This window comes from Acinonyx jubatus, chromosome A2 (genome assembly GCF_027475565.1).
Source record: "Acinonyx jubatus isolate Ajub_Pintada_27869175 chromosome A2, VMU_Ajub_asm_v1.0, whole genome shotgun sequence".
In the NCBI taxonomy this organism is placed as follows: Eukaryota; Metazoa; Chordata; class Mammalia; order Carnivora; family Felidae; genus Acinonyx; species Acinonyx jubatus.
Window position 1 is genome coordinate 101,478,105 of NC_069383.1, and position 24,271 is coordinate 101,502,375.

Here is a 24,271-nt window from a genome sequence, read left to right on the forward strand (position 1 = left end):
TCTCTTTTTTGTTACTGGTTACATGCCCTTTCCCTGATGTTGCCAGGTGTCCTTTGAAAATCAGTGCTCGTCGTACTTCTCTCAAGATCCTTGGTGCTTTCCTTCTCTCTACCCTGTATTCCCTCCCAGCCCCTCCTCCCCCTTCCCCCTTCCCCTTTCTCTCCTCTCCCCCTTCCTCATCCCCTCTTCCTTCCTCTCCCATCACCTCCCCCCTTTCTCTTCCCTCCCCTCCTCTCTTCTCCTTTTTTTTTTTCTGGTCAGGTCAGGATTACTTGAAATTACAGATTCCGACTTTTGCGTTTGAATTTACCTTCACTCTATAAATGTGGGGCTTCTGGGTTCCTGAAATTTGGGAGATCACATTTTCCAAGACTGCGTTCCTCGCTGTCCTCCTTGATCCTGATGGAACCAAGTCATAGTAAAACCTACCATTTCCTCACACGGGGATCTCAAGAGTCCTCTGGAGTCTTACTCCTTTGGAGGGAAGGAACTGCCAGCAAAGCCAGTAAAAAAAACCAAGAAACGCTTTTGTTTTTAGCAAAATAAGGTCACCTGTGGCGTGGGGGTGGGAGGCTGCCTGGCTTACGCCACCGCCGGGGACCCTGGGAAAATGCCAAGGCTGCGGGACTCTTTCTGTCCTGGCGTCTTGGCGCTGTCCCCATCAGGCTGTGCTTAGTTTCCCTTCTTCTGCACCTCCTCTCTCCCTTACTTTGTTTTATTTTGCCCTCGACTTCTCTTACCGGAGTATCTGTGGTTTGTGGCCCCAGCCTCTCCAGGCCTTGTTCCTCTTCGCTTCCTGGATTCAGAGGCTGTGCTAAATGCAGCTTAGCTTTGTCTTCTGGAAGCCTGCCGAGGGGTAGTATCCCGCCCATTGCACAGCCGAGGAAGCACAAGCTGCATGCCCCTGAGCTGACCACGGTCCAAGTCCGCACCGGCCTGTCCTTCCAGTGCCCTGGCTCTTCCTCCCTTACTCCCACTGTACTTGGTTCACACTTTTCTTCATGAATCCTAGGAGGGTTGGGTGAAATCATTACTTTTTTAAAGTTTTTTTAATATTCTATTTATTTTTGAGAGAGAGAGATAGAGCATGAGCGGAAGAAGGGGCAGAGAGAGAGGGAGACGCAGAATCCGAAGCAGGGTCCAGGCTCCAAGCTGTCAGCACAGAGCCCGATGCGGGGCTCGAACTCACAAACTATGAGATCATGACCTGAGCCAAAGTCAGACGCTTAACCGACTGAGCCATCCAGGCGCCCCAGGCAAAATCATTAAGTGATTCCTAAAATGTTATGATGCCAGATAGTCTTCACACATCTCAAGAGAACAGAACACTGAGAATGGAGAAATGCCAAGGCAATTTGAAGCTAACATAGGTCTTTGTAGTATCTCCTTAAAAGCAAAAAAAATATATACGTGTGTGTGTGTGTGTGTGTGTGTGTGTGTGCATGTAGTCTCAACAAGGATATACTTAAGGGATAGCATTTTGGCTGAAGTAGCTGAGGGTGCATATCTCTCCTTATTATAAAGCTTTGGTATCTTAGGGGCACCTGGGTGGCTCAGTCGGTTGAACGTCTGACTTCAGCTCGGGTCAGGATCTCACGGTTCATGAGTTTGAGCCCCATGTTGGGCTTAAATGCTGTCAGCCCAGAGCCCGCCTGGGATCCTCTGGTCCCCTCTCTCCCTGCTCCCCCACTCATGCTCCTCTCAAAAAATAAAAATAAAACTTTGGTATTTTCATTTTTGGTATTTTAAACTTGGGAGTTTCATTTTAAAACATGGTAATTTTCTACTATCTGGACATTATTTATTCTTGTAACTCAGCAGTTCTGAAAAAGTACCTAAGAATCACCCTAAGACCTCGCCTAACAATTGGATTCTTGGGTCTTCTCCCCAGAGATTTTCATGGGGGGGGGGGTGTCAAAAGCTGTATCTCCTGCTGCGCCCTGTGATTCTGTAGCCGGTGGCCAGTGAACCATCAATGCGAAACATCGTTCTTCACGATGGAGCGAGATACCATGATTGTTTATCTTTTGTGGACAGAGAGTGAGATGTTCAGTGAATTATTTCTGCTGCACTCACTGAGCAGATTTAGAAAGCCCCAACCAACATTTGTTACTTAATTGGTTTCGGAGCCCACTCATTCGGCCCAGACGCACTAACTACTGTTTTCTTGTGCGTTTTCCAAGTGGACGATATGCTTTTGGGAAAATGCAAAAAGAAAATGCCTCCCCGTGAGTCATGGATTTCACAACCAGTTTTCAGATCAGTGAGCACTTTGGTTAGGGGCTTCTGGGTTCCTGAGCGGAGGGATGAGGCCCAGGATTCCCATCTAGAGTCTGCTGCCTTGAGGACCACGCTGGTATCTTTGGCTGCAGTAATCGCTAAGGATGACTTTCGACCTGGGCTTGCTTGACCTTTGACCTGGAGATGACCTGACGCGTGTCTGTGTTCCAGGCGGAGCAGATCGGGCGGTGCGGGCTGGACGGCGATGGGGACCCGTCACGGTCGGCTTTGGGAAGGGGCTCGAATGTGAGTACTAACCCCGCAGGGGCTTCTTGCTAACCGGGCGTGCTTCTCGCTGCTTCAAGGAACCTTCTAAAAATGGAATCCTAGATTCGTTTGGTTGTTAAGTTTTTGTGCTTTCAGTCTGGATAAATGCACAAAGCTGCACATGGGCTACTCGTTTACCTGCCCGTGCTACGCCTGGAGCAGGTACCAGTCAGCACGGTCAGGAGGATCCTTGCTTAGAAGGACTGAACTTACGCTCTCCGGACTCACTCCTGTACGCTCAGGAGGAGCTGATGGTTTGGGGGCCACCTGGCCCTCTTTCCCACCCTGAATCCACCAGTTCCCAAACTCCTCAACTACGCTTCGAAGGGAAATTTATTCAAGTTTTATGTATTATTTTTTTAGTTTTATTTTGAGAGAGAGAGACAGGGGAGAGAGAGGGGGAGAGAGAGAGAATCCCAGGTGGGATCCCCACTATTCGCACGGAGCCTGATGTGGGGCTCGAACTCACGAACCATGAGATCATGACCTGAGCCGAGATCAAGAGTCCGACGCTTAACTCACTGACCCACCCAGGCGCCCTGAAAGGATTTGTTAAAACTACCTGTGCCCTCATGTTTCAAAGTTGGCATGTAAAACTTTTCTTCATAATTAAAAAAAATTTTTTCACGTTTACTTATTTTTGAGAGAGAAAGAGACAGAGTGCGAGCAGGGAGGTACAGAGAGAGAGGGAGACACAGGATCTGAAGCGGGCTCCAGAGTCTGAGCTGTCAGCATAGAGCTTGACGTGGGGCTCAAACCCACAGATGACGAGATCATGACCGGAGCCCAAGTCAGAAGCTTAACTAACTGAGCTACCCAGGTGCCCCAAACCTTTTTTTCACGATTTTAAATACTTGAAGGAAAAGAATTCATAGTATGTTATAAATACTGACATTTAAAGTATATCTAATAAAGATACGCTTTACCATCACATTTGAAACATTATATGGGCAAACCCTTCTACAGCGATAAGAAATTTTGCATTATTTTCCTTTTCTGTTCTGCCAGTCCCCATGTAATATTCTGTTCTAGTCAATATACATTTTATGCTTAAAGGTCTTTCATAAAGGCTTAAATGAAATGTAAGATAAAAACGTCTATCGAAATTGGATTCTTTTAAATTTCACGTGATCATAAAGCTTTAAGTAGAAAAACATTCTTACAGATTAAGTTCACATTACAGCCGCAAATAAATAAAAACAGTATAAATATGTTATGACTTTTGATATATAATTGTTGAGCATGAAAATTCACTTTCTTAGAAGTTTTTTTATTTTGAGTGGGGGAGAAGGGCAGACAGAGAGAGAGAGAGGAGTCCCAAACAGGCTCCATACTGGCTCAGCACGGAGCCGGACACAGGACTCGATCCCACAGACTGTGAGATCACAATCTGAGCTAAATGAAGAGTCAGATGCTCAACCAACTGAGCCACCCAGGTGGCCCGGAGAAGTTAATTTTTTTGAAAAGGTGTCACCTTTTAATAAGACAAAAAGTATTTTTTTCCATTTATTTAATATATCCATTAATGAACATAATTTATGGATAAATCTAGATAAGCTTCCACTTAGATAATTTTGGGACTCTTTTATATTAAGCCTTGAAAAACATTTTACATAAATAAGTCTACAAAGAAGGAAAAGTTCAGCTGTCTGCAGTTCCTGCAGGTTATTCACAGAGTGATCTATTGTGAAAATGGTTTTGAATGGACTTTTTTGTCTTAATTTTTTAATGTTTGTTTATTTTTGAGAAAGAGACAGAGCGCGAGCAGGGGAGGGGCAGAAAGAGAGGGAGACACAGAATCCGAAGCACGCTCCAGGCTCTGAGCTGTCAGCACAGAGCTGACATGGGGCTCAAAGCCACGAACCGTGAGATCATGACCTGAGCCAAAGTTGGACGCTTCACTGACTGAGCCACCCAGGAGCCCCTTGAATGGTGTTTTATATCTACCTGATTACGTTCTTTTCAAATTTGTCAACAGACAAGATTTGGAGGCCATTTGACTGGTAAAGGACTTGTTACTCAATCACCCTGGAGTTATTGACTTCTGGGAGGTATAAGAAAAACCTTAAGCAGACTTATCAAATAATAATTATACTCATTCCTTGTAGGCATTTTTTAAAATACCGTTTGAAGACTTCCTTCCTGAAGGAACAAATGTGATAGAAACAGGCGTAGACATCAAATAATATATGTGAAGAATTAAAAAATTTTTCTTTATGTTTATTTATTTCTGAGACAGGGAGAGACAGAGCATGAGTGGGGGAGGGACAGAGAGAGAGAGGGAGACACAGAATCTGAAGCAGGCTCCAGGTTCTCAGCTGTCAGCACAGAGCCCGACGCGGGGCTCGAACCCACAAACCATGAGATCATGACCTGAGCTGAAGTCGGTCACTCAACTGACTGAGCCACCCAGGCGCCCCATACATTTAGATATGATGTAATTATTGAAATGATATGCATTGTTTCTAGATAAAAGTGTAAAAAGTAAAAAAAAAAAAAAAGACCAGTTTGACATCATACTCTTTTTTTTCCTTGTTCTATTTTTCTGTAGTCTCAAGTTAGACTTCCCAGCTGCTGATTTTAGTAACATGTTGATCTGGGCTGGAGAGTAGCAAAGCTGACCGTTTTCTTTTTCTTATTTTATGGAGATACAGTTGACGGGGAACATGCTGTTATTTATAGGCATACGACATAATGATCTGATGTATGTATGTACCATGAAATAATCACCACAGAGAGCTTAATGTCCCCACTCCCCAAGATATTGTGACTCTAGGTGGTGATGGATGTTATAGGCACTTTCTGAACCTAATATATTATCAGCAGGGTTCAAGGAAATTGAAATATTGTCAGCATTCCCTCACATTTGCCAATATAGTGGGTTTTTTTTAAATTTTATTTTATTTTAGAGAAAGCAAGAGAGGGAGAGCACGAGTTGGGGAAGGGGCAGAGGGAAAGAGAAAGAGAATCTCAAGCAGGCTCCAGCCTCATTGCAGACCCTGACGCGGGGCTCGATCCCACGACCCTGGGGATCAAGAGTCGGACACTCAACCGACTGAGCCATCCAGCCATTGGCCCTGCCAATACAGCGTTTTTTAATGAAATTAAAAAAAAAAATTTCATCCCAAATTTTATTTTATTTTATTTTTTAACGTTTATTTATTTTTGAGACAGAGAGAGACAGAGCATGAACAGGGGAGGGCCAGAGAGAGAGGGAGACACAGAATCTGAAGCAGGCTCCAGGCTCTGAGCAGTCAGCACAGAGCCCGACGCGGGGCTCGAACTCACGGACCGCGAGATCATGACCTGAGCCGAAGTCGGACGCTTAACCGACTGAGCCACCCAGGCGCCCCTCATCCCAAATTTTAAATCTGTTTTTGTCAAGATCTGGGGCTTATAGCCACTTTGGTTTATGGAGCAAGTTTGCCCTATAAACGAATTGGCAAAACAAGCCCTTATTTTCCAACCAAGAAGCCAAATCAAATTTAATTTGGGTTAAAAAAGAAAACTCACATCATACTTTAAAATTTAAGTGAATGTGTTAATACATGTCCCCATGACAATAATATGACTTCTGAATCTAACAGTAGATGTGTGGAAATGTTTCAGTTCCTCACATGTCACTTTAAAAACATAGGCGTTTAATGCCCTGAACTTAATGCTACTTTTCCCTTTTAATGGTCATGGGTTTTTTTTCTTAATTTTAATTTTTTTAATTATTTTTTTTGTATTTAAATTCAAGTTAACACAGTGTAGTCTTGGCTTCAGGAGTAGAATTTAGTGATTCATCACTTACACAGAACACCCAGTGCTCATCCCAAAAAGTGCCCTTTTTTTAAAATTTTCTTTTTTACGTTTATTTATTTTTGACAGACAGAGGCAGAGCACAAGTGGGGGAGGGACAGAGAGAAAAGAAGACACAGAATCCCATGCAGGCTCCAGGCTTTGAGCTATCAGCACAGAGCCCAACACGGGGCTCGAACCCACAAAGCTCAAGATCATGACTTGAGCTGAAGTCGGATGCTCAACCGAATGAGCCACCCAGGCGGTCCCAAAAAGTGTCCTTCTTAATGCCCGTCACCATTTAACCTACCCCCCACCCACTTCCCCTCCAGCTACCCTCAGTTTGTTCTCTGTATTTAAGAGTGTCTTATAAGTGCCTCCCTCTCTATTTGTATTTTGTTTTTCCTTCCCTCCCCCTGTGTTCATCTGTCGTATTTCCTAAATTCTACATGTGAGTGAAATCATATGATCTCTGTCTTTCTCTGACTGACTTATTTCACTTAGCGTAATACACTCTAGTTCCATCTACGTTGTTGCAAATGGCAAGATTTCATTCTTTCTCATCGCCCTTTTTTAAAGTGTATTTCTATTTAAGAGCGAGAAAGAGTGCTAACATGCATGAAAGCGGAGGAGGGACAGAGAGAGAATCCCAAGCAGGCTCCACGCTGTCAGCACAGAGCCAGGCGCAAAGCTCCATGCCACGACCCTGGGATCCTGACCTGAGCTGAAATCAAGAGGTGATGCTCAACCAGTTGAGCCATCCAGACATCCCTTAATGGCTATATGTTAATGTTCTGTGCAAATCAGCTCTCAGCTGTCAAGACAACCAAATCTCATTGGTTTCCAGTTTGAGGAAGGATTTACACGTGGCCGGAGCTGAGGCCGTGCTCGAGCTAGATGCGGCCGCAGGCACCTGTCCACAGAAGTGCCTGTAACCATTCTTATCTTTGTCTAAATAACCCTGAATAAAATTCCCTAATGATTTTTAAGACAATCTCGTCTTTAGGTGTGTAATCTACACAGGTTTTTACCTGCCCTGACCACATCAGCAATGCCATTTGCTTGGTGAAAAAAACAGACTTAAATCCACTGAGAATGGCTTGAAATGTCCGTTGACTCGTTAGTCTGTAATTTTGGTCTCAATTTTGGCCACAAATTATTGGATAATGTCTTCTAGGAGTGCTTGGGTGGCTCACTCGGTTGAGCATCTGACTTTTGATTTTGGCTCAGGTCATGATCCCATAGTCGTGAGATTGAGCCCTGCGGCGGGCTCTGTGCTGAGTGTGGAGCCTGCTTAAGATTCTCTCTCTCCATCTCTCTCTCTCTCTCTCTGTCTCCCTCTGCCCCTCCCTCATTCGCGCACATGCACACGTGTTCTGTCTCTTTAAAAAAAAAAAAGTCTTCCAATATTTCATACACTCTATAAGCTACATTTGTGTTTGAGTAAGGAGTCTATTTAATTACACTAGAGGGCTTGGCCGCTCACACCTTTTTACTTACTACAGTTAAGTATTACAGCTTTTTCTACAGCAAAGAATGGCCGCATAAATTTTGTTGTGGGCGTTGCTAATCTATGTGAGTTTTTGTCTCAGTGCAACGTAAGAAAATACATTTATGATACAGATAAATAGAACCTAGGCAAAAACTTCATAGGAACTGTTCAAAGCATTTATAAGAAAAATTATAAAATTCCACAGAGGCACACAAAAGTAGAATTGTACATGTGGAAGGCATACCGTGTTCTTAAATATGAAGATTCAACATTATTCTGTTGATTGGGTTTTGTCATAGAGCTAAATAAATTGGTTATAAAGTTTACTTGGAAAAATAAACAAGCAATAACTAGCCGGGAAAACTCTGAAAGGCAAGGAGGGTGGAAAAGCCTAACTAGTTTTAAAATGCTTCTTAAGGGGCGCCTGGGTGGCTCAGTCAATTAAGCGTCTGACTTGGGCTCAGGTCATGATCTCGTGGTCCAATCCGTGGGTTCGAGCCCCGAGTTGGGCTCTGTGCTGACAGCTCAGAGCCTGGAGCCTGCTTCAGATTCTGTGTCTCCCTTTCTCTCTGCCCCTTCGCTGCTCTCACTCTGTCTCTCTCTCTCTCTCTCAAAAGTAAATAAACATTAAAAAAAAACTTTTTTAAAATAAATAAATAAAATGCTCCTTAAGCCTCTGTAATTCAGACCGTGTCATATTGGCCACAGTAGCTCAGTGGAACCCAATAGAAAATCTGGAGCGAGTTGAAGACAGAAATTGATATACAATTTGGCCACGTGTCAAATCAGTGGAGGAAAATAATCTTATTAATTCAGGAATTTGAGATCACTGAATAGCCCTACAGAGAAAGATCAAATTGTGTACGTTTTCACCATAAATATGAGGATAAAAAACAAATGAATCAGAAATGTAAATGTAAAAATTGAAACCATACAGTTACTAGCAGAAAATAGGAGTGAATTCATCTGCAAATTGAGAGTAGGGGATACTTTCCTAAACACTGGTGAATTTGACTGCAAAGGAAACTAAATTCTTGAATGACAAAAGAGAGGCAGAGAAGGAGGGAAAGGGAATGTTATAAGCAAAGTAAATGTCCAGATGATGAATGTGGGACCAGGGCTCTTAGAAAAGCAATGGCAACCATAAATAAGTGAAATCATAGGGCATTTGTCTTCCTCTGTCTGACTTTATCTTACTTAGTGTGATTCCCTGTAGGTCCATCAACGTCAGTGCAATTGGCAAGATTTCATTTTTTTGTATGGCCGAATAATATTCTGTCGTACATCTTTTCTATGCATTCAGCTATATATGGGATCAAAAAAATAAAAAGCAAACAGAAATAGACTCATAAAAAGAGAACAAACTGGTGGTTGTCGGAGGGGTGAGGGTGGGGGGAATGGGCGAAGTAAGCGAAGGGGATTAAGATGTACAAGCTTCCAGTCACTGGGAAGAAAAATACAGCTCAGAGAATGTAGTTGATAATATTGTAATAATGTTGTACAATGTGACACTACACTTACCGTGGTGGGCATTGAATGATGTAGAGACATGTTGATTCCCTATGTGGTACACCTGACACGAATACAACATTGTGTATCTACTTCAAATTAAAAAAAAAAAAAAGAACGAAAGAAAGAAAAAGGGGGCTCCTGGGTGGCTTAGTCAGTTAAGCGTCCGACTCTTGGTTCTGGCTCAGGTCATGATCTCACGGTTTGTGCGTCGGACCCCCACATCGGGCTTGGGATTCTCTCCCTCCCTCTCTCTCTGCCCCTCCCTGGCTTGCTACCTCTCTCTCTCTCTCCCTTCCTCCCCTTAAAAATAAATAAATAAACAAACATTAAAAAAAGGTGACCTTCTGACCAAGAGAGATATTCATAGAAAGTTCGCAGAAAAAGAGGTGTAAGCGATGCCTAAATAAATGGAAAGTGCTCAGATTCACTCCTAATGAAAAACAGAAGTTAAACCTACAGCAAACTTCCCTTTCACCTCTTCCGGGGTCTGTTTGAACAGTACAAAGCTGGAAAAGGAGAAAGAGCCTTATATGCCAATGGAGTGTTTTCTGGGATTTTTTTTTTTTTAATGAAGGGCGACTTTTACTGGACTTTTAAGTGTCCAACCTCGGCTGAGGTCATGATCTCATGGTTTGCGGGTTCAAGCCCGGAGTCGGGCTCTGCAATGACAGCTAGGAGCCTGCTTGGGATTCCTTCCCTCCCTGTCTCCATCTCTCTCTCTCTCTCTCTCTCTCTTTTTCTCTCTCCCCCTCTCGCCCCCCTTCTCCCCACACATGCTCTCTCTCTCTCTCTCTCTCTCTCTCTCTCAAAACAGATAAACTTAAAAAAAAAAAAAAGGACTCCCTTGCTAGAAGATCAGTAAGGACTTCTGAGCGCTGCCGGGAGAGTGTGTTGAGTCAGTGCTGCCACTAGGGGTCAGTGTTTTCACAAGCAGAGTGAATCCTGCTGACACTCTGTAGTCCTGGCCTGGAAAGAGCCCAAATTCCCTGTTTGGAATGTCCACAAATTGCGAGTAGAAAGCTATGTCCTGAGGGCTGAGCCACAGGTGTGTGAGGTAGAACTGAGTTTTGTTCTAAAGCAGATTTGAAGAGAGCTATGGTGATGGCTTTGTACCTTTCGCTCTTTTTATTTTTATTTTTAAGTTTATTTATTTTGAGAGAGAGAGAGAGCACGAGCAGGGGAGGGGCAGGGAGAAAGGGAGAGAGAGAGAGAATCCCAAGCTGACAGCGCAGGGTGCGACACGGGGCTCAAACTCACGAACCATGAGATCGTGAGCTGAGCCGAAGTGGGACGCTCAACCGACCGAGCCACCCAGGCACCCCATGTTGTGTATTTTCTTGCGCCTGTCTTTCTACAGACACCCAGGGCCAGCCTCGTGATACACAGCTGTGATTGCCTCCACGGAGCTCTGTGCCGTTCACAATGTGCTCTATTTCAGCGTGGTCTCTTTGTAATTTGTTATGACTCAGGCAGTGAGCAGCTTCTCTCTCGAATCATCTCAGTTGACTGGGATGCAGCAGAACTCTGCCCCTTCTTTGAGAAGCAGACTCTGAATTCAGCAACCATCGCTGCCTGGTTTTGTTGACACAGCGGAGTCGTTGAGTAGCAAAAGCTGAATGACGTTAAGCTCTTTGAGAGCAGGATACATTTGTTGTTGTTGTTGCTGTTGCTGCCGTGATCGTCCATATTATGCTCTCCTTCCTGGTTGTGCGGCCAGCAGCCAGTGCAGTGCTTGGAACCAGCAAGAGGCGCTCACGTGTACCCATGGAAGGTACCCAGGCCACGTTCATGTGCAGCCAGTGAAAATTGATTTCCACATAGTTTGACGCTATATGTCTGATGCTAAAGGCACACATTTAGGGGGCGCCTGGGTGGCTCAGTCAGTTACGCGTCCGACTTCGGCTCAGGTCATGATCTTGCAGCTCGTGAGTTCGAGCTCCGCGTCGGGCTCTGTGCTGACAGCTCGGAGCCTGGAGCCTGCTTCCGGTTCTATGTCTTCTTGTCTCTCTGCCCCTCCCCCACTCATTTCTCTCTCTCTCTCTCTCTCTCTCTCTCCCATCAGAAATAAATGAACATTAAAAAAAATAAAACTAAAGGCAGACGCTTAGCTGAAGCAAAGCCAGGTCGCATAAGGAAAAAAAGTTATTCGTGCCAAAGCTCATCCCAGTTGCCCAACACTAAATTTTTGTGCAGAGATTTTAAATGCTGGTTTCTCTCATTGGAAAGGGAAAGTAGCGGGAATTGCAGACCTAGAGGCGATGGTCCACAGTTCCGGCCACAGTGGTGGGATTGTGAGTTTCTACTTCTGCCCTTGAGCTACGTGTCGGCCAGGGGTTGGGATGACCCAGGAGGGGTGCCAGCGGCCCCCTTTGCAAATGCCTGCTGGACACTAATGCCACCCAGGGCCCACCCTGTTTGACGATCAGGACGCTGTAAAGAAGAAGGGGGACAGAACTAGGGCAGAAGCGGGTGAGAGAGAAACTTTATTTTGATGTTTTTGATGAGTCACAGTGATATCGATTGTTTTCTTTTTTTTAATTTTTTTCAGTGTTTATTTATTTTTGAAAGAGACAGAGCGTGAGTAGGGGAGGGGCAGAGAGAGACAGAGACAGAATCCAAAGCAGGCTCCAGGCTCCCAGCTGTCAGCAAAGAACCTGATGTGGGGCTCGAACCCACGAACCGTGAGATCATGACCTGATCCAAAGTCGGATGCTCAACCAACTCAGCCACCCAGGCGCCCCATTCATTGTTTTCTTAAACAAAATTGTCCCAAGTTGTTACTGCCTCCTTTAGAATGTCATCCCTTGCACCGGAACTGTGGACGATGGCTGCTCTTGGGTACCTGTCACCCAGGGCTCCCACATTTCTTTCTTATGTCGGCCCTCGTTGCCCCTAGCAGGGAGCAGCAGTACCCCGGTCCCCGGAGGGATGAATACTTTCCTGTGCGCTCTCTGTGCCAGAGTCACGTGTCTCTCTGCAGCCAGCAGACTGGCACCTTTTACCAGGAGGACCCCGCGAACACCCAGGCTGCTGTCTGAAGAGCAAGTCAGGGGGACACTATGGGGAGGGGGAGATTAATTCTACTCTTCGGAAGTGGAGACCGGAAGTTAGGGCACCTGGGTTAGAGACATGGACTGCGCGAATATCTGGATATTGCCTGCTCAGCGGGTACCCTGAGGGAAGTTGAGTCTGGAGCCTTGTTCCATAGCACGATGAACGCTGTGGGACCATTCCAGAGCAGAACGGAGGGGCAAGTTAGGAGCAAAGGGTCGACGAGATCTGGAGGCTGACCGTGGTCATTCCCAAAAAGGGACAGTTGAGCGTGAGGCATAATGCGCTGATCACACCTGTGCTACATGTCGAGAGCCAGAAACCGGTCACCTTCTCAGGCTTTCTACTTAGGGCTGTTGTTTAAAATAGTAGAGGATCCCACCCCCCCCCCCCAGTCAAAAGTCTAGGGCCAGACTGCTCCACTCGTCAGTTCTACCAAGCATTCGAAGTAGAATTAATTGTCCTTCTCCAGCTTCCAAAAAATGGAAGAGGAGGGAACACTTCCAAACTCATTTTGCGAGGCCGGCATTACCCTGATAATCAGTTCAATATCCATGATGGACATAGATGCTGAAATCCTCAACAAAGTATTAAGAAACTGAATTTGATAATTCATTGAGGGGATCATCCAGCACGATTTATTGAATCGACGTGACACAGCACATTAACAAAATCAAGGATAAAAAATCTATAGGATCATCTCAATAGATGCCAAAAAAGCATATGACAAAAGCCAACATCCATTTATGATAAAAAACACTCAACAAAGTGGGGATAGAGGGAAGTCACCTCAACGTATTAAAGACCATGCATGACAAACCCCTTGTTAACATCATACCTAATGGTCAAAAACTGGAAGCTTGTCCTCTAAGATCAAGAACAAGACCAGGATGTCCCCCACTCCACTTTTATTCGACACAGTTCTGGAAGTCCTAGCTACAGCAATTTGTAAAAAAAAAACAAAAAAACAAAAAAACAAAAAAACCACACAAAACAAATAAGGCGTCCAAGTTGGAAAGGAAGAAGTATCACCATTTGCAGATGACATGGTATTATGTAGAGAAAACTTTAAAGACACCATCAAAAAACTGTTAAAACTAATAAATACATTCACTAAGTTCGCAGCATACAAAATCAGTATACAGACATCTGTGACATTATATGCTAATAAAAAACCACCAGGAAGAGAAATTAAGAAAACAACCCCATTTACAGTTGCATCAAAAAGAATAAAATAGGAATAAATTTAACCAAGAGGGTGAAACACCTACATGTTGAAAATTATAAGACATTAATAAAAGAAATTGAAGAAGACCCAAATAAATAGATATCCCATGCTCATGGATTGCAAGAGTCAATATTAAAATGTCCCAAAGCAATCTACAGATTCCTTATAATCCCTATCAAGATTCCAATCACATTTTTCAAAGAAATAGAACAAATAATCATAAAATATGTAGAGAACCACAAAAAACCCCGAATAGCCAAAGGAATCTTGAGAAAGAAAAGCAAAGCTGGAGATATCTTGGTATTTGATTTCAAACCATATTACAAAACTATAGTAATGAACACAGTATAACATTAGCATAAAAGCAGATGCATAGACCAATGACACAGAATAAAGAGCCCAGAAAGAAACCCATGCACGTATGGTCAATTAATTTACAGAGGAGCCAAGAATATACAATGGGAAAAGGATAGTGTCTTTGGTAAACGGTGTTGGGAAAACTGGACCACTCTCTCACACGTACACACAGATTAACTCACAATGGATTAGAGACTTGAACTTAAGACCTGAAACCATAAAACTCCTAGAAGAAAACATAAGCAGGAGGCTCCTTGACATCAGTCTTGGTGATGATTTTTTTTTAATCTGATGCCCAGAGCAAAAGCAACCACAAAATCTCCAGCAATTTTCATGTAATGACACATATTAAATGCGTTCATTTCTCAGGGTGCCTGGGCGGCTCAGTCATTTAAGCTCCCACTCTTGGTTCAACTCAGGTCATGATCTCACGGTTCTTAGGTTTGAGCTGCAAGTCAGGCTCTGCTCTGACAGGGTGGAGCCTGCTTGGGATTCTCTCTCTCCCCCTCTCTCTGCCCCTCCCCTGTTCGTGCGCACGCTCTCTCTCTCTCTCTCTGTCATTAGATAAACTTAAAAAATGTGTTAATTTTTCATTAAGATTTTGGTAGTGGAATTATTAAATATTCCAGTAATAAAATATGATGAATATTGACAAAGTTCATTTTCAATTAAATTTTAAAATCTCCATAAGCAAATTGAACTATTAATATCCATTAACCAAAGAAAAATCAACTCAGTGATGAAATGTCCCTGCACAAGTAAATTTGGGGAGATTATATTTACATTTCTGTATACATATGGATGATTCCCTCTTAGTTTTATTCTAGTTACTTGAAAATTGCCCTTTGCAACGATGTGGGTGGAGTTGGAGAGTATAATGCTAAGCGAAATAAGTCAAAGACAAGTACCGTACGATCTCACTCATGTGGAATTTAAGAAACAAAACAGACGAGCAAAGGGAGAGAAAAAAAGAGAGGGGGGGGGAGGAAGGGAGGGAGGCAAACCAGAAACAGACTCCTAACTAGAGAGAACAAACTGATGGTTACCAGACAGGACGGAGGTGAGTGAAATAGCAGATGGGGGTTAAGAGTACAGTTATCATGATGAAAAATAATAAAATAATAAAAAAGATAAAATCACTAACAAAGCTACAAAAAAAAAAATAATAAAATTAGAAAAATTTAAAAAAGGGGGCCACCTGGCTGGCTCATTTGGTAAAGCATGCGACTCTTGATCTTGAACGAGGGTCGTGAGTTCAAGCCCCACGTTGGGCACAGAGCCTACTTCAAAAAAAAAGAAAAAGAAAAGTCTGCTACATATCTTGCGACTGAATGTAACTACCACAGATAGTTGTAACTACCCATAATAACGGGTAGGCACAGAGCAAAATTAGCGGTGATACATTACTTAAAAGCAACAACGGCACATTTGAAAGCCTAGTCGACTAATTTTAACGTAAATGGCGAGCCAGTAAAAGGCATCCTTTGTGCCGTGGGAGTCAACATGTGAGCAGTGGGAACCTGACAGCCCCCGTGGCCACCAGGAGCCACCAAAGACGACAAAACCCGGATCCCGGGGAAACTCGAGCCATATGTGAGTTTAATGCTCTGAGCACAAACTAATGATGACTTCCAGCGGGCTAGAGCAGGTGGGCCTCTGCCAGAGGGACACGTGGGGGTCTTGTGACCACAGCTGTAGAAGGAGGTCTGTGGTGTGGGTGGTGAAGATTCTTGAGGCCCAGCCGGGGAGGCGGGATTGGACTTCGAGAATGAGCTGGAACAGCTGAGAATTCCCATTTCAGGCATGAGACACAGAAAGGCCTAGAAGCCCCCAGCCCTGGTGTCCACCCCCCCTCCCCACCAAGATCACAGGCAGATTGTACTGCAAGTGTGAGAGGTTTCTCTAAGTGGACTCATGGTCTGGGCCTCTGCCTGCTCCTCCATAGTAAGGAGCATGGGTGGGGGTGGTCTGGGGGGAGGGGGGCAGTACAGCCCACGGTGACAGAGTCCCCTGAAGGAAGGACTACCTGGGAACTGGACACAGTGGCAGTTAGCGGTTAGTTGTCATTCTTCTCTCCTGCTTTTGGCCTGGCACGTGAGCTAACCACAGGAGCGGGCTAGGATGGTTTCCGGAACAATGCAGAGGGAGGGGAGGGGAGAAATGTGGACCGTGGCCTCAACAGCACCGAAGGGGTGCCGAGCGTGTTGATAGCACGAGGGGTCCCCCCCGGTGCTTTTCACCAAGCCGCAGATCCAAGGACGTCCCTAGTAACACATTGGGGGGCACCTGGATGGCTCAGTGGGTTGAGCATCCGACTTCGGCTCAGGTCATGATCTCACAGTTCGTGGGTTCGAGCCCCGCATCGGGCTCCACGCAGACAGCTCAGAGCCTGGAGCCTGCTTCAGATTCTGTGTCTCCCTCTCTCTCTGCTCCTCCCCTGCTCACACTCTCTCTCTCTCAAAAATGAAGATTAAAAAAAAAAATTTTTTTGAAGTCAGGACTTTGAAATAAGGCTGTGTTCTGTCCCGAGATCACGAGCCCCAGGTGGCTCTCAAACACAGATCACTGAGGTGCCTGGACAGCTGGGGTAAGGACGGGCCACCGGCCAGCAGATGGTGAGGTCCCCTGGGTGCGTCCTCCTGGGGCGTCCCCAGGCCGGGCGTGAGCCAAGCCCTCGGTCTCTTTCTGCCCTGGAGGAAATGATCGGAGTCCTGTGCTCACGGGGTCAGGTGGAAAATCGCCCCGCTAGCTGTTGCTGGTGTTGCTGCTTTGCCCTGGCTTCCTCTTGGCCGAGAAGTCACAGGGCTGGCTGCATGTTGCAGGTCCACTGTCCCCAACCCTGAGGGACTGCTGCTTCTCTCTTTGCATTTTCTTGGCGAGCAGACCATGTCACGAAAGGGACACCCTGACTCTCAGGGCTTCCGTCTCTTTTTAAAAAGCCTGGAGCCTTTCTTTCCTCACCTCGTTCTTGGCCACAGCAGTCAGCACCCCCTGGGGACTCTGGGAAGGGTGGGCAGGGCTGCAGAGGTGACGCACTTCCTCCACTGGGCACCTGCTTTCTGATCGGGAATACTCCACTCGGAGCAGAGATGAGCTGGTGCATCCCAGGGCGCAGGGACTCGACCTACCCACGGGTCCCCCCCGAGAGGAGGACCTTTCGGGTTGTGGGTGACACGGGGCCACGTGGGATGGCAGCTGGCACGCGACATTTATAGACAGCTTGGTTGTCTTTAGCGCAGAACCGTAGAACTCGAATGTAAGTAATGCATTTAGATTGAAAAACCTAAGTGCACAGCAGCCTGGGAGCGATCAGACTCTCTAGGAGTTCGCGCTAAGAGGACCAGAGATTCTGATTGGTCGCAGGACCAACATGCGGACAGGTGGACGGGTGTGCGTTGTTTCTGTGTGTTCAGTGCGAGCACGTCATTACCGGACACACGGGGTTCTGCCGAGAGATGATCAGATCAGTACTGGGAGGAGCAGCAGGTTCCAGGTCTTAGGGGAGGAGGGCAGGAGGAGCCTCTGGCCCCAGAGGCAGTGACTCCTCTCCTAAAAAATCCTACAGAGCCTCTGGCTCGTATCCGGGTAAGAAGTCAACATCCCACCCTTAAGTCTCTGTCATTTTTTCCACTTTATTTTTTTAAATTTTTTTAATGTTTGCTTATTTTTGAGAGGAAGAAACAGAATGTGAGCAGGAGAGGGACAGAGAGAGAGGGGGACACAGAATCTGAAGCAGGCTCCAGGCTCTGAGCTGTCAGCACAGATCCCGATGCGGGGCTCGAACCCACAAACCAAGAGATCATGACCTGAGCCAAAGTCGGACGCTCAACCGACTGAGCCACCCAGGCGCCCCTTAAGTCTCTATAATTTTGCCCTGGGGGAAATAGAGCACTTTCCAGAAAGTCAGCGCCCCTTGGCTAGGAGACCCCTAACCCTTTGGGTTTTGGAGCTTCCTGTCCCTGTCTTCAGGGACCTTCCGACCCTGAATAGCCACAGGTGGCCTTCATGTGCAGAACGATGTCAACCAGAATCATCTTCTGAAAGTGGCCACGTGGTCTGTCACCGTTGTGTCATCGTCCAGGCCAAAAGAAGCCTGGAGGGAGTTTCTGCTTCCTCCCGGAGGATTGAGAATTACCTGCCCCCTGCAGCGTCTCCAGGAAACGGTAATGTTTCTGTCCAACACAATCAAACTATAAGAAGAATAGCGACCACGTGAATGTATTTTTAATGACCCGTGTCAGCTCTGTGTATTGGGGTCCTTCCTGGAACACGGAGGCGAGGTTTCTGGGGCTGACGGTTGATGCAAATCCTGGCGTGGGATCAGCCCATGCCGTGTGCCTTTCCTGGATAGCCAGCGCATGGGGTTACTCTGCCGAGGCACCACCAGGGTGCCCAGGCCACTTAGGTGACGACTGGGCCACGGCGTGGCCGTTCTCTGCATCGCAGCACAGTTTGGCTCCACCTCTTTGCCTCCGGTGCCCGGGGGTCTGTGGAAGAGACAGCACTTTGTCCTGTGTGTGTGTGCCCGTTGGAGCAAATGGACCCGCCAGTGTAAACGTGCTCGTAAAACGAGAGAGAGCACCGTAGCCAGAGCAGGACGGTGAGCTCGTGACTCTCGAAGGCGGCGTGATGTGGGGAGAAACCTGGAGCCTGGACGCACCTGACCATGACCCTCGGGTGGGGAAGGTTCCAGGGCGTCCTGGAGAGAAATTATCCACCACCGTGGTCCTCAGAACTCGGGTCCTTGTGGCCTTTCTGACAGTCGTTAGGCGGCAGATGCTGGTGTTTCACACTGACTCACGGACGGCTGAGGAAAAACTGGGCAAATGGCAGAACGGGGCACGTGGCACCGTGCCCTTTTGTGGAGGACGAGCTAGCTTCAGGCTCGGATGTAGGGAGAGGGATGCCCGTTCAGTGAACCAGCAGGCCAGCCTCCTGTCCAGGCCGGGAGACCCTGTGCAGAGCCTCACAGCCAATCCTGACGGAGGACAGGTGACATTCATCTCAGGGACTGGGCACGATAATCCGGAAATCGGGGCTGAGCTCTCTGTGATAAGAGAGGTTGCTGAGAGATGCTTCATGCAGAAGCGAGTTACTGTATGTGTGTATGTGTGTGTGCATGTTCACACACACACAAGCACACACTACATGACTAGGGGGACGTTGTTCAGCAGAGGCTGGCCGGGGAGGTGATTCTGCAGGACTGGGGAGCTCCCCTGAGGCATCCACACACACACCCCTTTGCTGAGATTCGGGAAAGCTCACTTCCTCCTTGGCCTCTTGGTGAAAATACCTGAGGGGCCCCCCGGTAGGGAAGGTTGGCCAGCTTCCCAGGGAGGAAGCGGGGAGAGTTGGCTGTTTATGCTGCCCGGAAAGGAAACAAGTCAAAAGGGAACCTCACATGCTAGGAAGAGCCTCTGGGTCACTGCCATCTGAAGGAGAAGACTAGGGAAGTGGGGCTCCAGTGGGAAGTCAGGAGGATACCCCAACTGGCAAGAGGGAGGGACTGGAGAGCGTCATACTTCTGCGCAAGGCTAGCGGAGGTGACCTTAGAATCCAGCCGGGAGAGACTGGTGCTCCCAGAGGGAAGAAAAGAGAAGACAGACCCTCCCTCCTCTCTGGCGCCTGGCCCTGGGTGCCACCTGTCCCACGCCACCCAGTGACCGGGCTAGTGAGGGCAGAGAAGCTGTTCTTGGCTCAAGGCTAGGAGGCCTCGGGGACATGGCCAAGGGCAGGCTGGCGGAGAGCCTGCCATGGGAATGTCTTTGGGAGAGCCCAGTCTGCCCACAGAAGCCTGCCCTTGACCTATAACCCGGAGCCGGGTCCCGCCAGCCCCCCCCCCCATATCCCACGCACAAAGATGAGAGCATTGCACCCTCCCAGGCCTGCTCCCCAGTTTCCTGATGGCTTGCAGCCATCCTCCTTAACGGTCCTGGTTGCTCCCTTTTCCTCCCGGCTTGTTCCCGTCACAGCAGAGACTGAGTAGAACACCGCTGACCTCCTGTGACACCCCCTGTGTCACGTGCCTCCAGATGGGAAAATCTGCCTCTGCTCTCTGGGTCTGTCCTCTGACTCCCTGGCTTCCCTGGGCCCCCAGGCTGGCCACCCCCAGGCACTGGGATGTGCAGCTCCCAGCAGCCACCTTCCTCCTGACCCTCTTTTTATCTGAACAAAAGTTAACGTCTTCACGAAAGACGTCGGGAGAGCTGCACCCCAGAAGCACAGGGTGACAAAGGAGAATCTCGAGTAACCTGCCCAGGGCTTTGCAGGCGACCTTAGGATGTGTGTGCCCAGAGGTCCCCTCCCTGTTGCCTTGAAGACATGCGTTGGACCAGCTGAGCATCCTTTGGGGCATCAGGGCCTCTGAGAGACGGGTCAGGGGTGGGGCCACTGGTAATTTGTTAGTGGTAAAGTACCAGAGTTTATGAGTGATGTACTGAAAGCACACAAAAGGCGTAGAAGGTGTGCCCTGGAAAAACATCGCCATTCGCTTTGTGATGTGCTGTCCGAGGGCACCTCCAAGGGTTGGGTTGCGGGCCTTGGACAGACGCTGCTTGTGAAGGTTAGTCACGCACGCAAATACCAGCCACCGTGGAGGTCGGGGGCCTCCCCAGAATGCCAGTGGCTGACGCTGTGAGTCTGTCCCCGCAGAGAGAAGGAACAGCAAAGCACCAGTAAGCCGGGCAGTGTGGTGTGATGGCTGGGGGCGGAGATTCTGGAGCGGTGGTTCTTAACCTCGGTTCTTGACCCGTCGTTCTTAAATCTTAACCATCACAAGGAGATGCCTCATGGGCAGCAAGCACATGCAAGGATGCTTGACATCACGATGAACTGGGGGACTGCAAATCCAAACCACAGTCAGATACCAGTTCACACCCACTACGGTGGCTATAACTTAAAAAAGAAGAAGAAGAAGAAGAAGGAGGGGGAGGGGGAGAAGACAATAGCAAGCGTTGGCAAGGATGTGGAAAAATTGGAGACCTCATTCTTACTGGCGGGAAAGCAAAGTCGTGCACCTGCTGTGGGAGACAGGTCAGCGGCTCCTCTGTAAGTTTAACGTAGAATCTTACGGGGGGGACCCAGGGTTCCACGCCTGGGCACCCACAAGACCTGACAACAGCTTTTCAAGCAAGAACCTGGACCCACACGTTCAGAGCGGCTCTATTCACAAAAGGCAAACACAGCCCAGATGTCCATCCACAGATGAATGGGTACCCAAAATGTGCACTGTCCGGCCAAAGGAATATTATTTAGCTGTAGCAAGAATGCAACCGCTGCATGCTGTAGTGTGGACGAACCTTGAAATCCGTCATGCTAAGTGAAAGAAGCCAGAAACCACCTAATGTCTGATTTCATTTGTATGAAGTAACCAGCACAGATAAGTCCACGAGTCAGAAAGCATAGCGGTGGTTGGTTCACAGGGGCTGCGGGGAGAAGCACACAAGAAGTGGCCACGTAATGGATACGGTGTTTCCTTTTGGGGTGCTGAAGGTTTCCAGAACGATATGCGCCATGGTGATGGCTGGACGGCATTGTACATACACGTCATGCAGCTGAACGGCACACTTTGAAATGGTTAAAATGGCAAATTCGAGGTTGTGTATTTTGGCACAGTCTTTTAAACAAAGAAAAACAACGGATGCCTGGTCCCCGCCCAGGGTCTCTGCTGAAGCTGGTCAGTTTCCCCCAAAATTGAACTTGTGTTTGCGTGGCCTTTCAAAGCTCCCAGGGCATGGGGGTTCCGGTGTGGGGCCAGGTTTGAGAACCAGCTGTGCCGGTGGGAGGCCTCGCTGGGTGGCCCCCGTTTTTGACCTGTGAGACGGGAGTCCTATGGTTACCTACCTCTGACAGTTGTTACAAGGATCTAACGGGTGAGTGAAGATGTGGCCGCTGAACGTCTCCACGTGTTTGCTCTTAGCAGGGCCACCTGGCATCTAGATTGCCTCCTTCACCAGGTCAGTCCTTGTTCCGGAACTCTGCCCGCAACAGGTGTTCAGCTCCGATTCCCTCCCAGGAAGCAAGACCATACTTCTCTGTCCAGGACCGCCCTCGGAATGCAGTTGTCCCCTGTTCTTTGCAGTGTGGCGTTTTCCCTAGACCACCCGGATCGTAGTCCTGTTCTGGATATCGAATTCTGGGGCCACTCTCATCTGCAACGTGGTACACAAAGGCCACGGTGATGAGGAATGCGCAGGTGAGGGCAAATCGTTTCGAGCAGTGCTTTGGCCAGCGCAACCCCGGAGGGCCACGGTGGGACCACAGTGAGTGCTCCCCGCCTCTTCAGACAGCCCTCCCACTTTGCTTGAAGATTGACTCACCCAAAGAGAAATCTCATTAGCTTGATTTCCTCCACCGAGCGTGACTCAGTCACTTGGCATTAACAGAGGAGCCTCCCGGATTTGATGACGTCCCAGAAACCGTCAGATCTCGTGCAGAGAGATTTGTTGTCACCTTGCTTTTGCTTCTGTGTCACTAGAGATAGACAGGGTTCTCATTTCCTTTCCTCATGCAGCCTGTGGTAGTAATCAAGTGCTCATGAGCCCCTCGGTACGAGAGGCCTCCTTCAGTTTGCGGGACTGCGGTTATCGAAAGCGCGCCCCACCTGAGATCTCACTGCTGATGAGCTATCGTAAACTCATCCTCCAATCCAGCATTCAGAACATGCCACCGTGCAGGTGACAAGAGATTTGCATGCACGTTTGAAAGGGAAAACCTTGGCTTTCTTCGTGATTAGGGTTTGATGATGTACTTGAACAAGAACGTTTTCCCCCCACATTGAACTTGCGTTTGCCAGAGTTGAAATGTCACATGGAACCATAGCACGCATCTCACATGTACACGTCGTGTGGACTTAGGTCTTTCCCCCCCATTTGTCGGCTGGGGTCCTCCCTGTGAGCCCCACCTGCAGCCAGGCCCCTGGCCCCACGCCCTAACCACACTATACGGTGCGACTTGCTTTTTGGCTTTGCTCCTCCAAATCCCAGCAAGCCTTTGCACTTGGGTTGTGTCTGCTCTCTCACGCAGGGCCCACTGGGCTTGGAGTTTGTCTCCCAAGACGCCGTGGGCCACCAGGGTCACGGTCTTCCTGAGTGTGGCCAAGACATGGTCTACATCTTGGATCTACACAGGAACTTGCTTCCTTTTCATTCACAGGCTTCTCAGAAAGTTCTGGCTTCCTACTGCTGTCATCGTTAAACTTGCCTATGATGACTAGTCAACATATTCCCTGCATTCACACGTCCGCTCACAGGTCTCGATCTCAGGACTGTCCTACAGCAAAAGCCGTAGAAGATCACAGCTCAGCCTGTGTCTACACAGTGTTGTTAACAGAAAATCAAATACTACCAGTTGGATCCTCTTGGTTTGCTTATTTTCTTAACTTATATTTTTTTAATGTTTATTTATTTTGAGAGAGAGAGAGAAGATAGTGTGAATAGGGGAGGGACAGAGAGAGAGGGAGAACATCTCAAGCAGACTCCACGCTGTCAGCACAGAGCCTGACGCGGGGCTCGATCTCACAAACCACAAGATCACGACCTGAGCTGAATCAGGAGCTAGGTGCTTAACTGACTGAACCACCCAGGCGCTCCTGGTTTGCTCATTTGAAGAAGAGATTCTGCTAGTAGAGAAATGATCCCAAATTGTTCTCGTGTTTATAACCGTCGAAGAGCTTACGTGATTTAGCATTTTGCCGGCTGAAATAATGGATCCCGACCAACAAGCTTCTGCAGCTTTCCCAGTAAAGAAACGCCATCCCTCCGGCATCCGCACGGAGGAACTCAGCCAAGAGAATAGTCATTTCCCAGCACTTCATGCACCAGACACTGGATTCATGCGTCCCTGCCCTTCACGGGGATCAGTTCCCACGAAGCTGGCATGCTTTAATATACCTCTTGGTGTGCATTTACTCTGGATTGACTCTAGAGCTCCAGGGTGCCAGGAACCTGCACACCCTCTGGCTGAGGGATGTAGCTAATGGCCTGTCAGGAAGGCTGTGCCATAAAGATAAGAGAAAGCAGACAGAGAATACCTTCTTGGGAAGGGAACTCTGGCCCACCCCTTGCCCAGGACGGTGCTGGCAGCCACGGAAGGGAATGAGGATATTCTCTCCTTTCTCAGCAGAAAACAGCAGGAGCTCCACCACCCAGGTCCCTGGAGGCTGGCTGTCTGCCCCATCAGGCTTGTAACGGATGGACGGTCCTGCCCTGGACTCTGCCAAAACCAGTATTGGGAGGAAAGAAGGTGGGAGAACAGGTCTGACTGCATCTTCTGGCCCGCTTGGTTCTTTGAGCAAGCAGGCA

General features: G+C 47.7%; 1 protein-coding gene across 7 annotated transcripts in view; it reads left to right on the forward strand.

Annotated features, from left to right (window-relative positions):
* Nucleotides 1–24,271, forward strand: part of COBL (cordon-bleu WH2 repeat protein) — a 233,230-nt gene that overhangs the window by 89,030 nt on the left and 119,929 nt on the right. For 5 of the 7 annotated variants that reach the window (XM_053218692.1, XM_053218694.1, XM_053218693.1 and 2 more), the window contains one exon: nt 2,452–2,526. The exons of the other annotated variants lie outside the window; for them this stretch is intronic. In XM_053218692.1, coding sequence (XP_053074667.1) covers nt 2,452–2,526 — 75 coding nt within the window. The remainder of the gene's footprint in view (nt 1–2,451; nt 2,527–24,271) is intronic. 7 annotated transcript variants of the gene reach the window in all.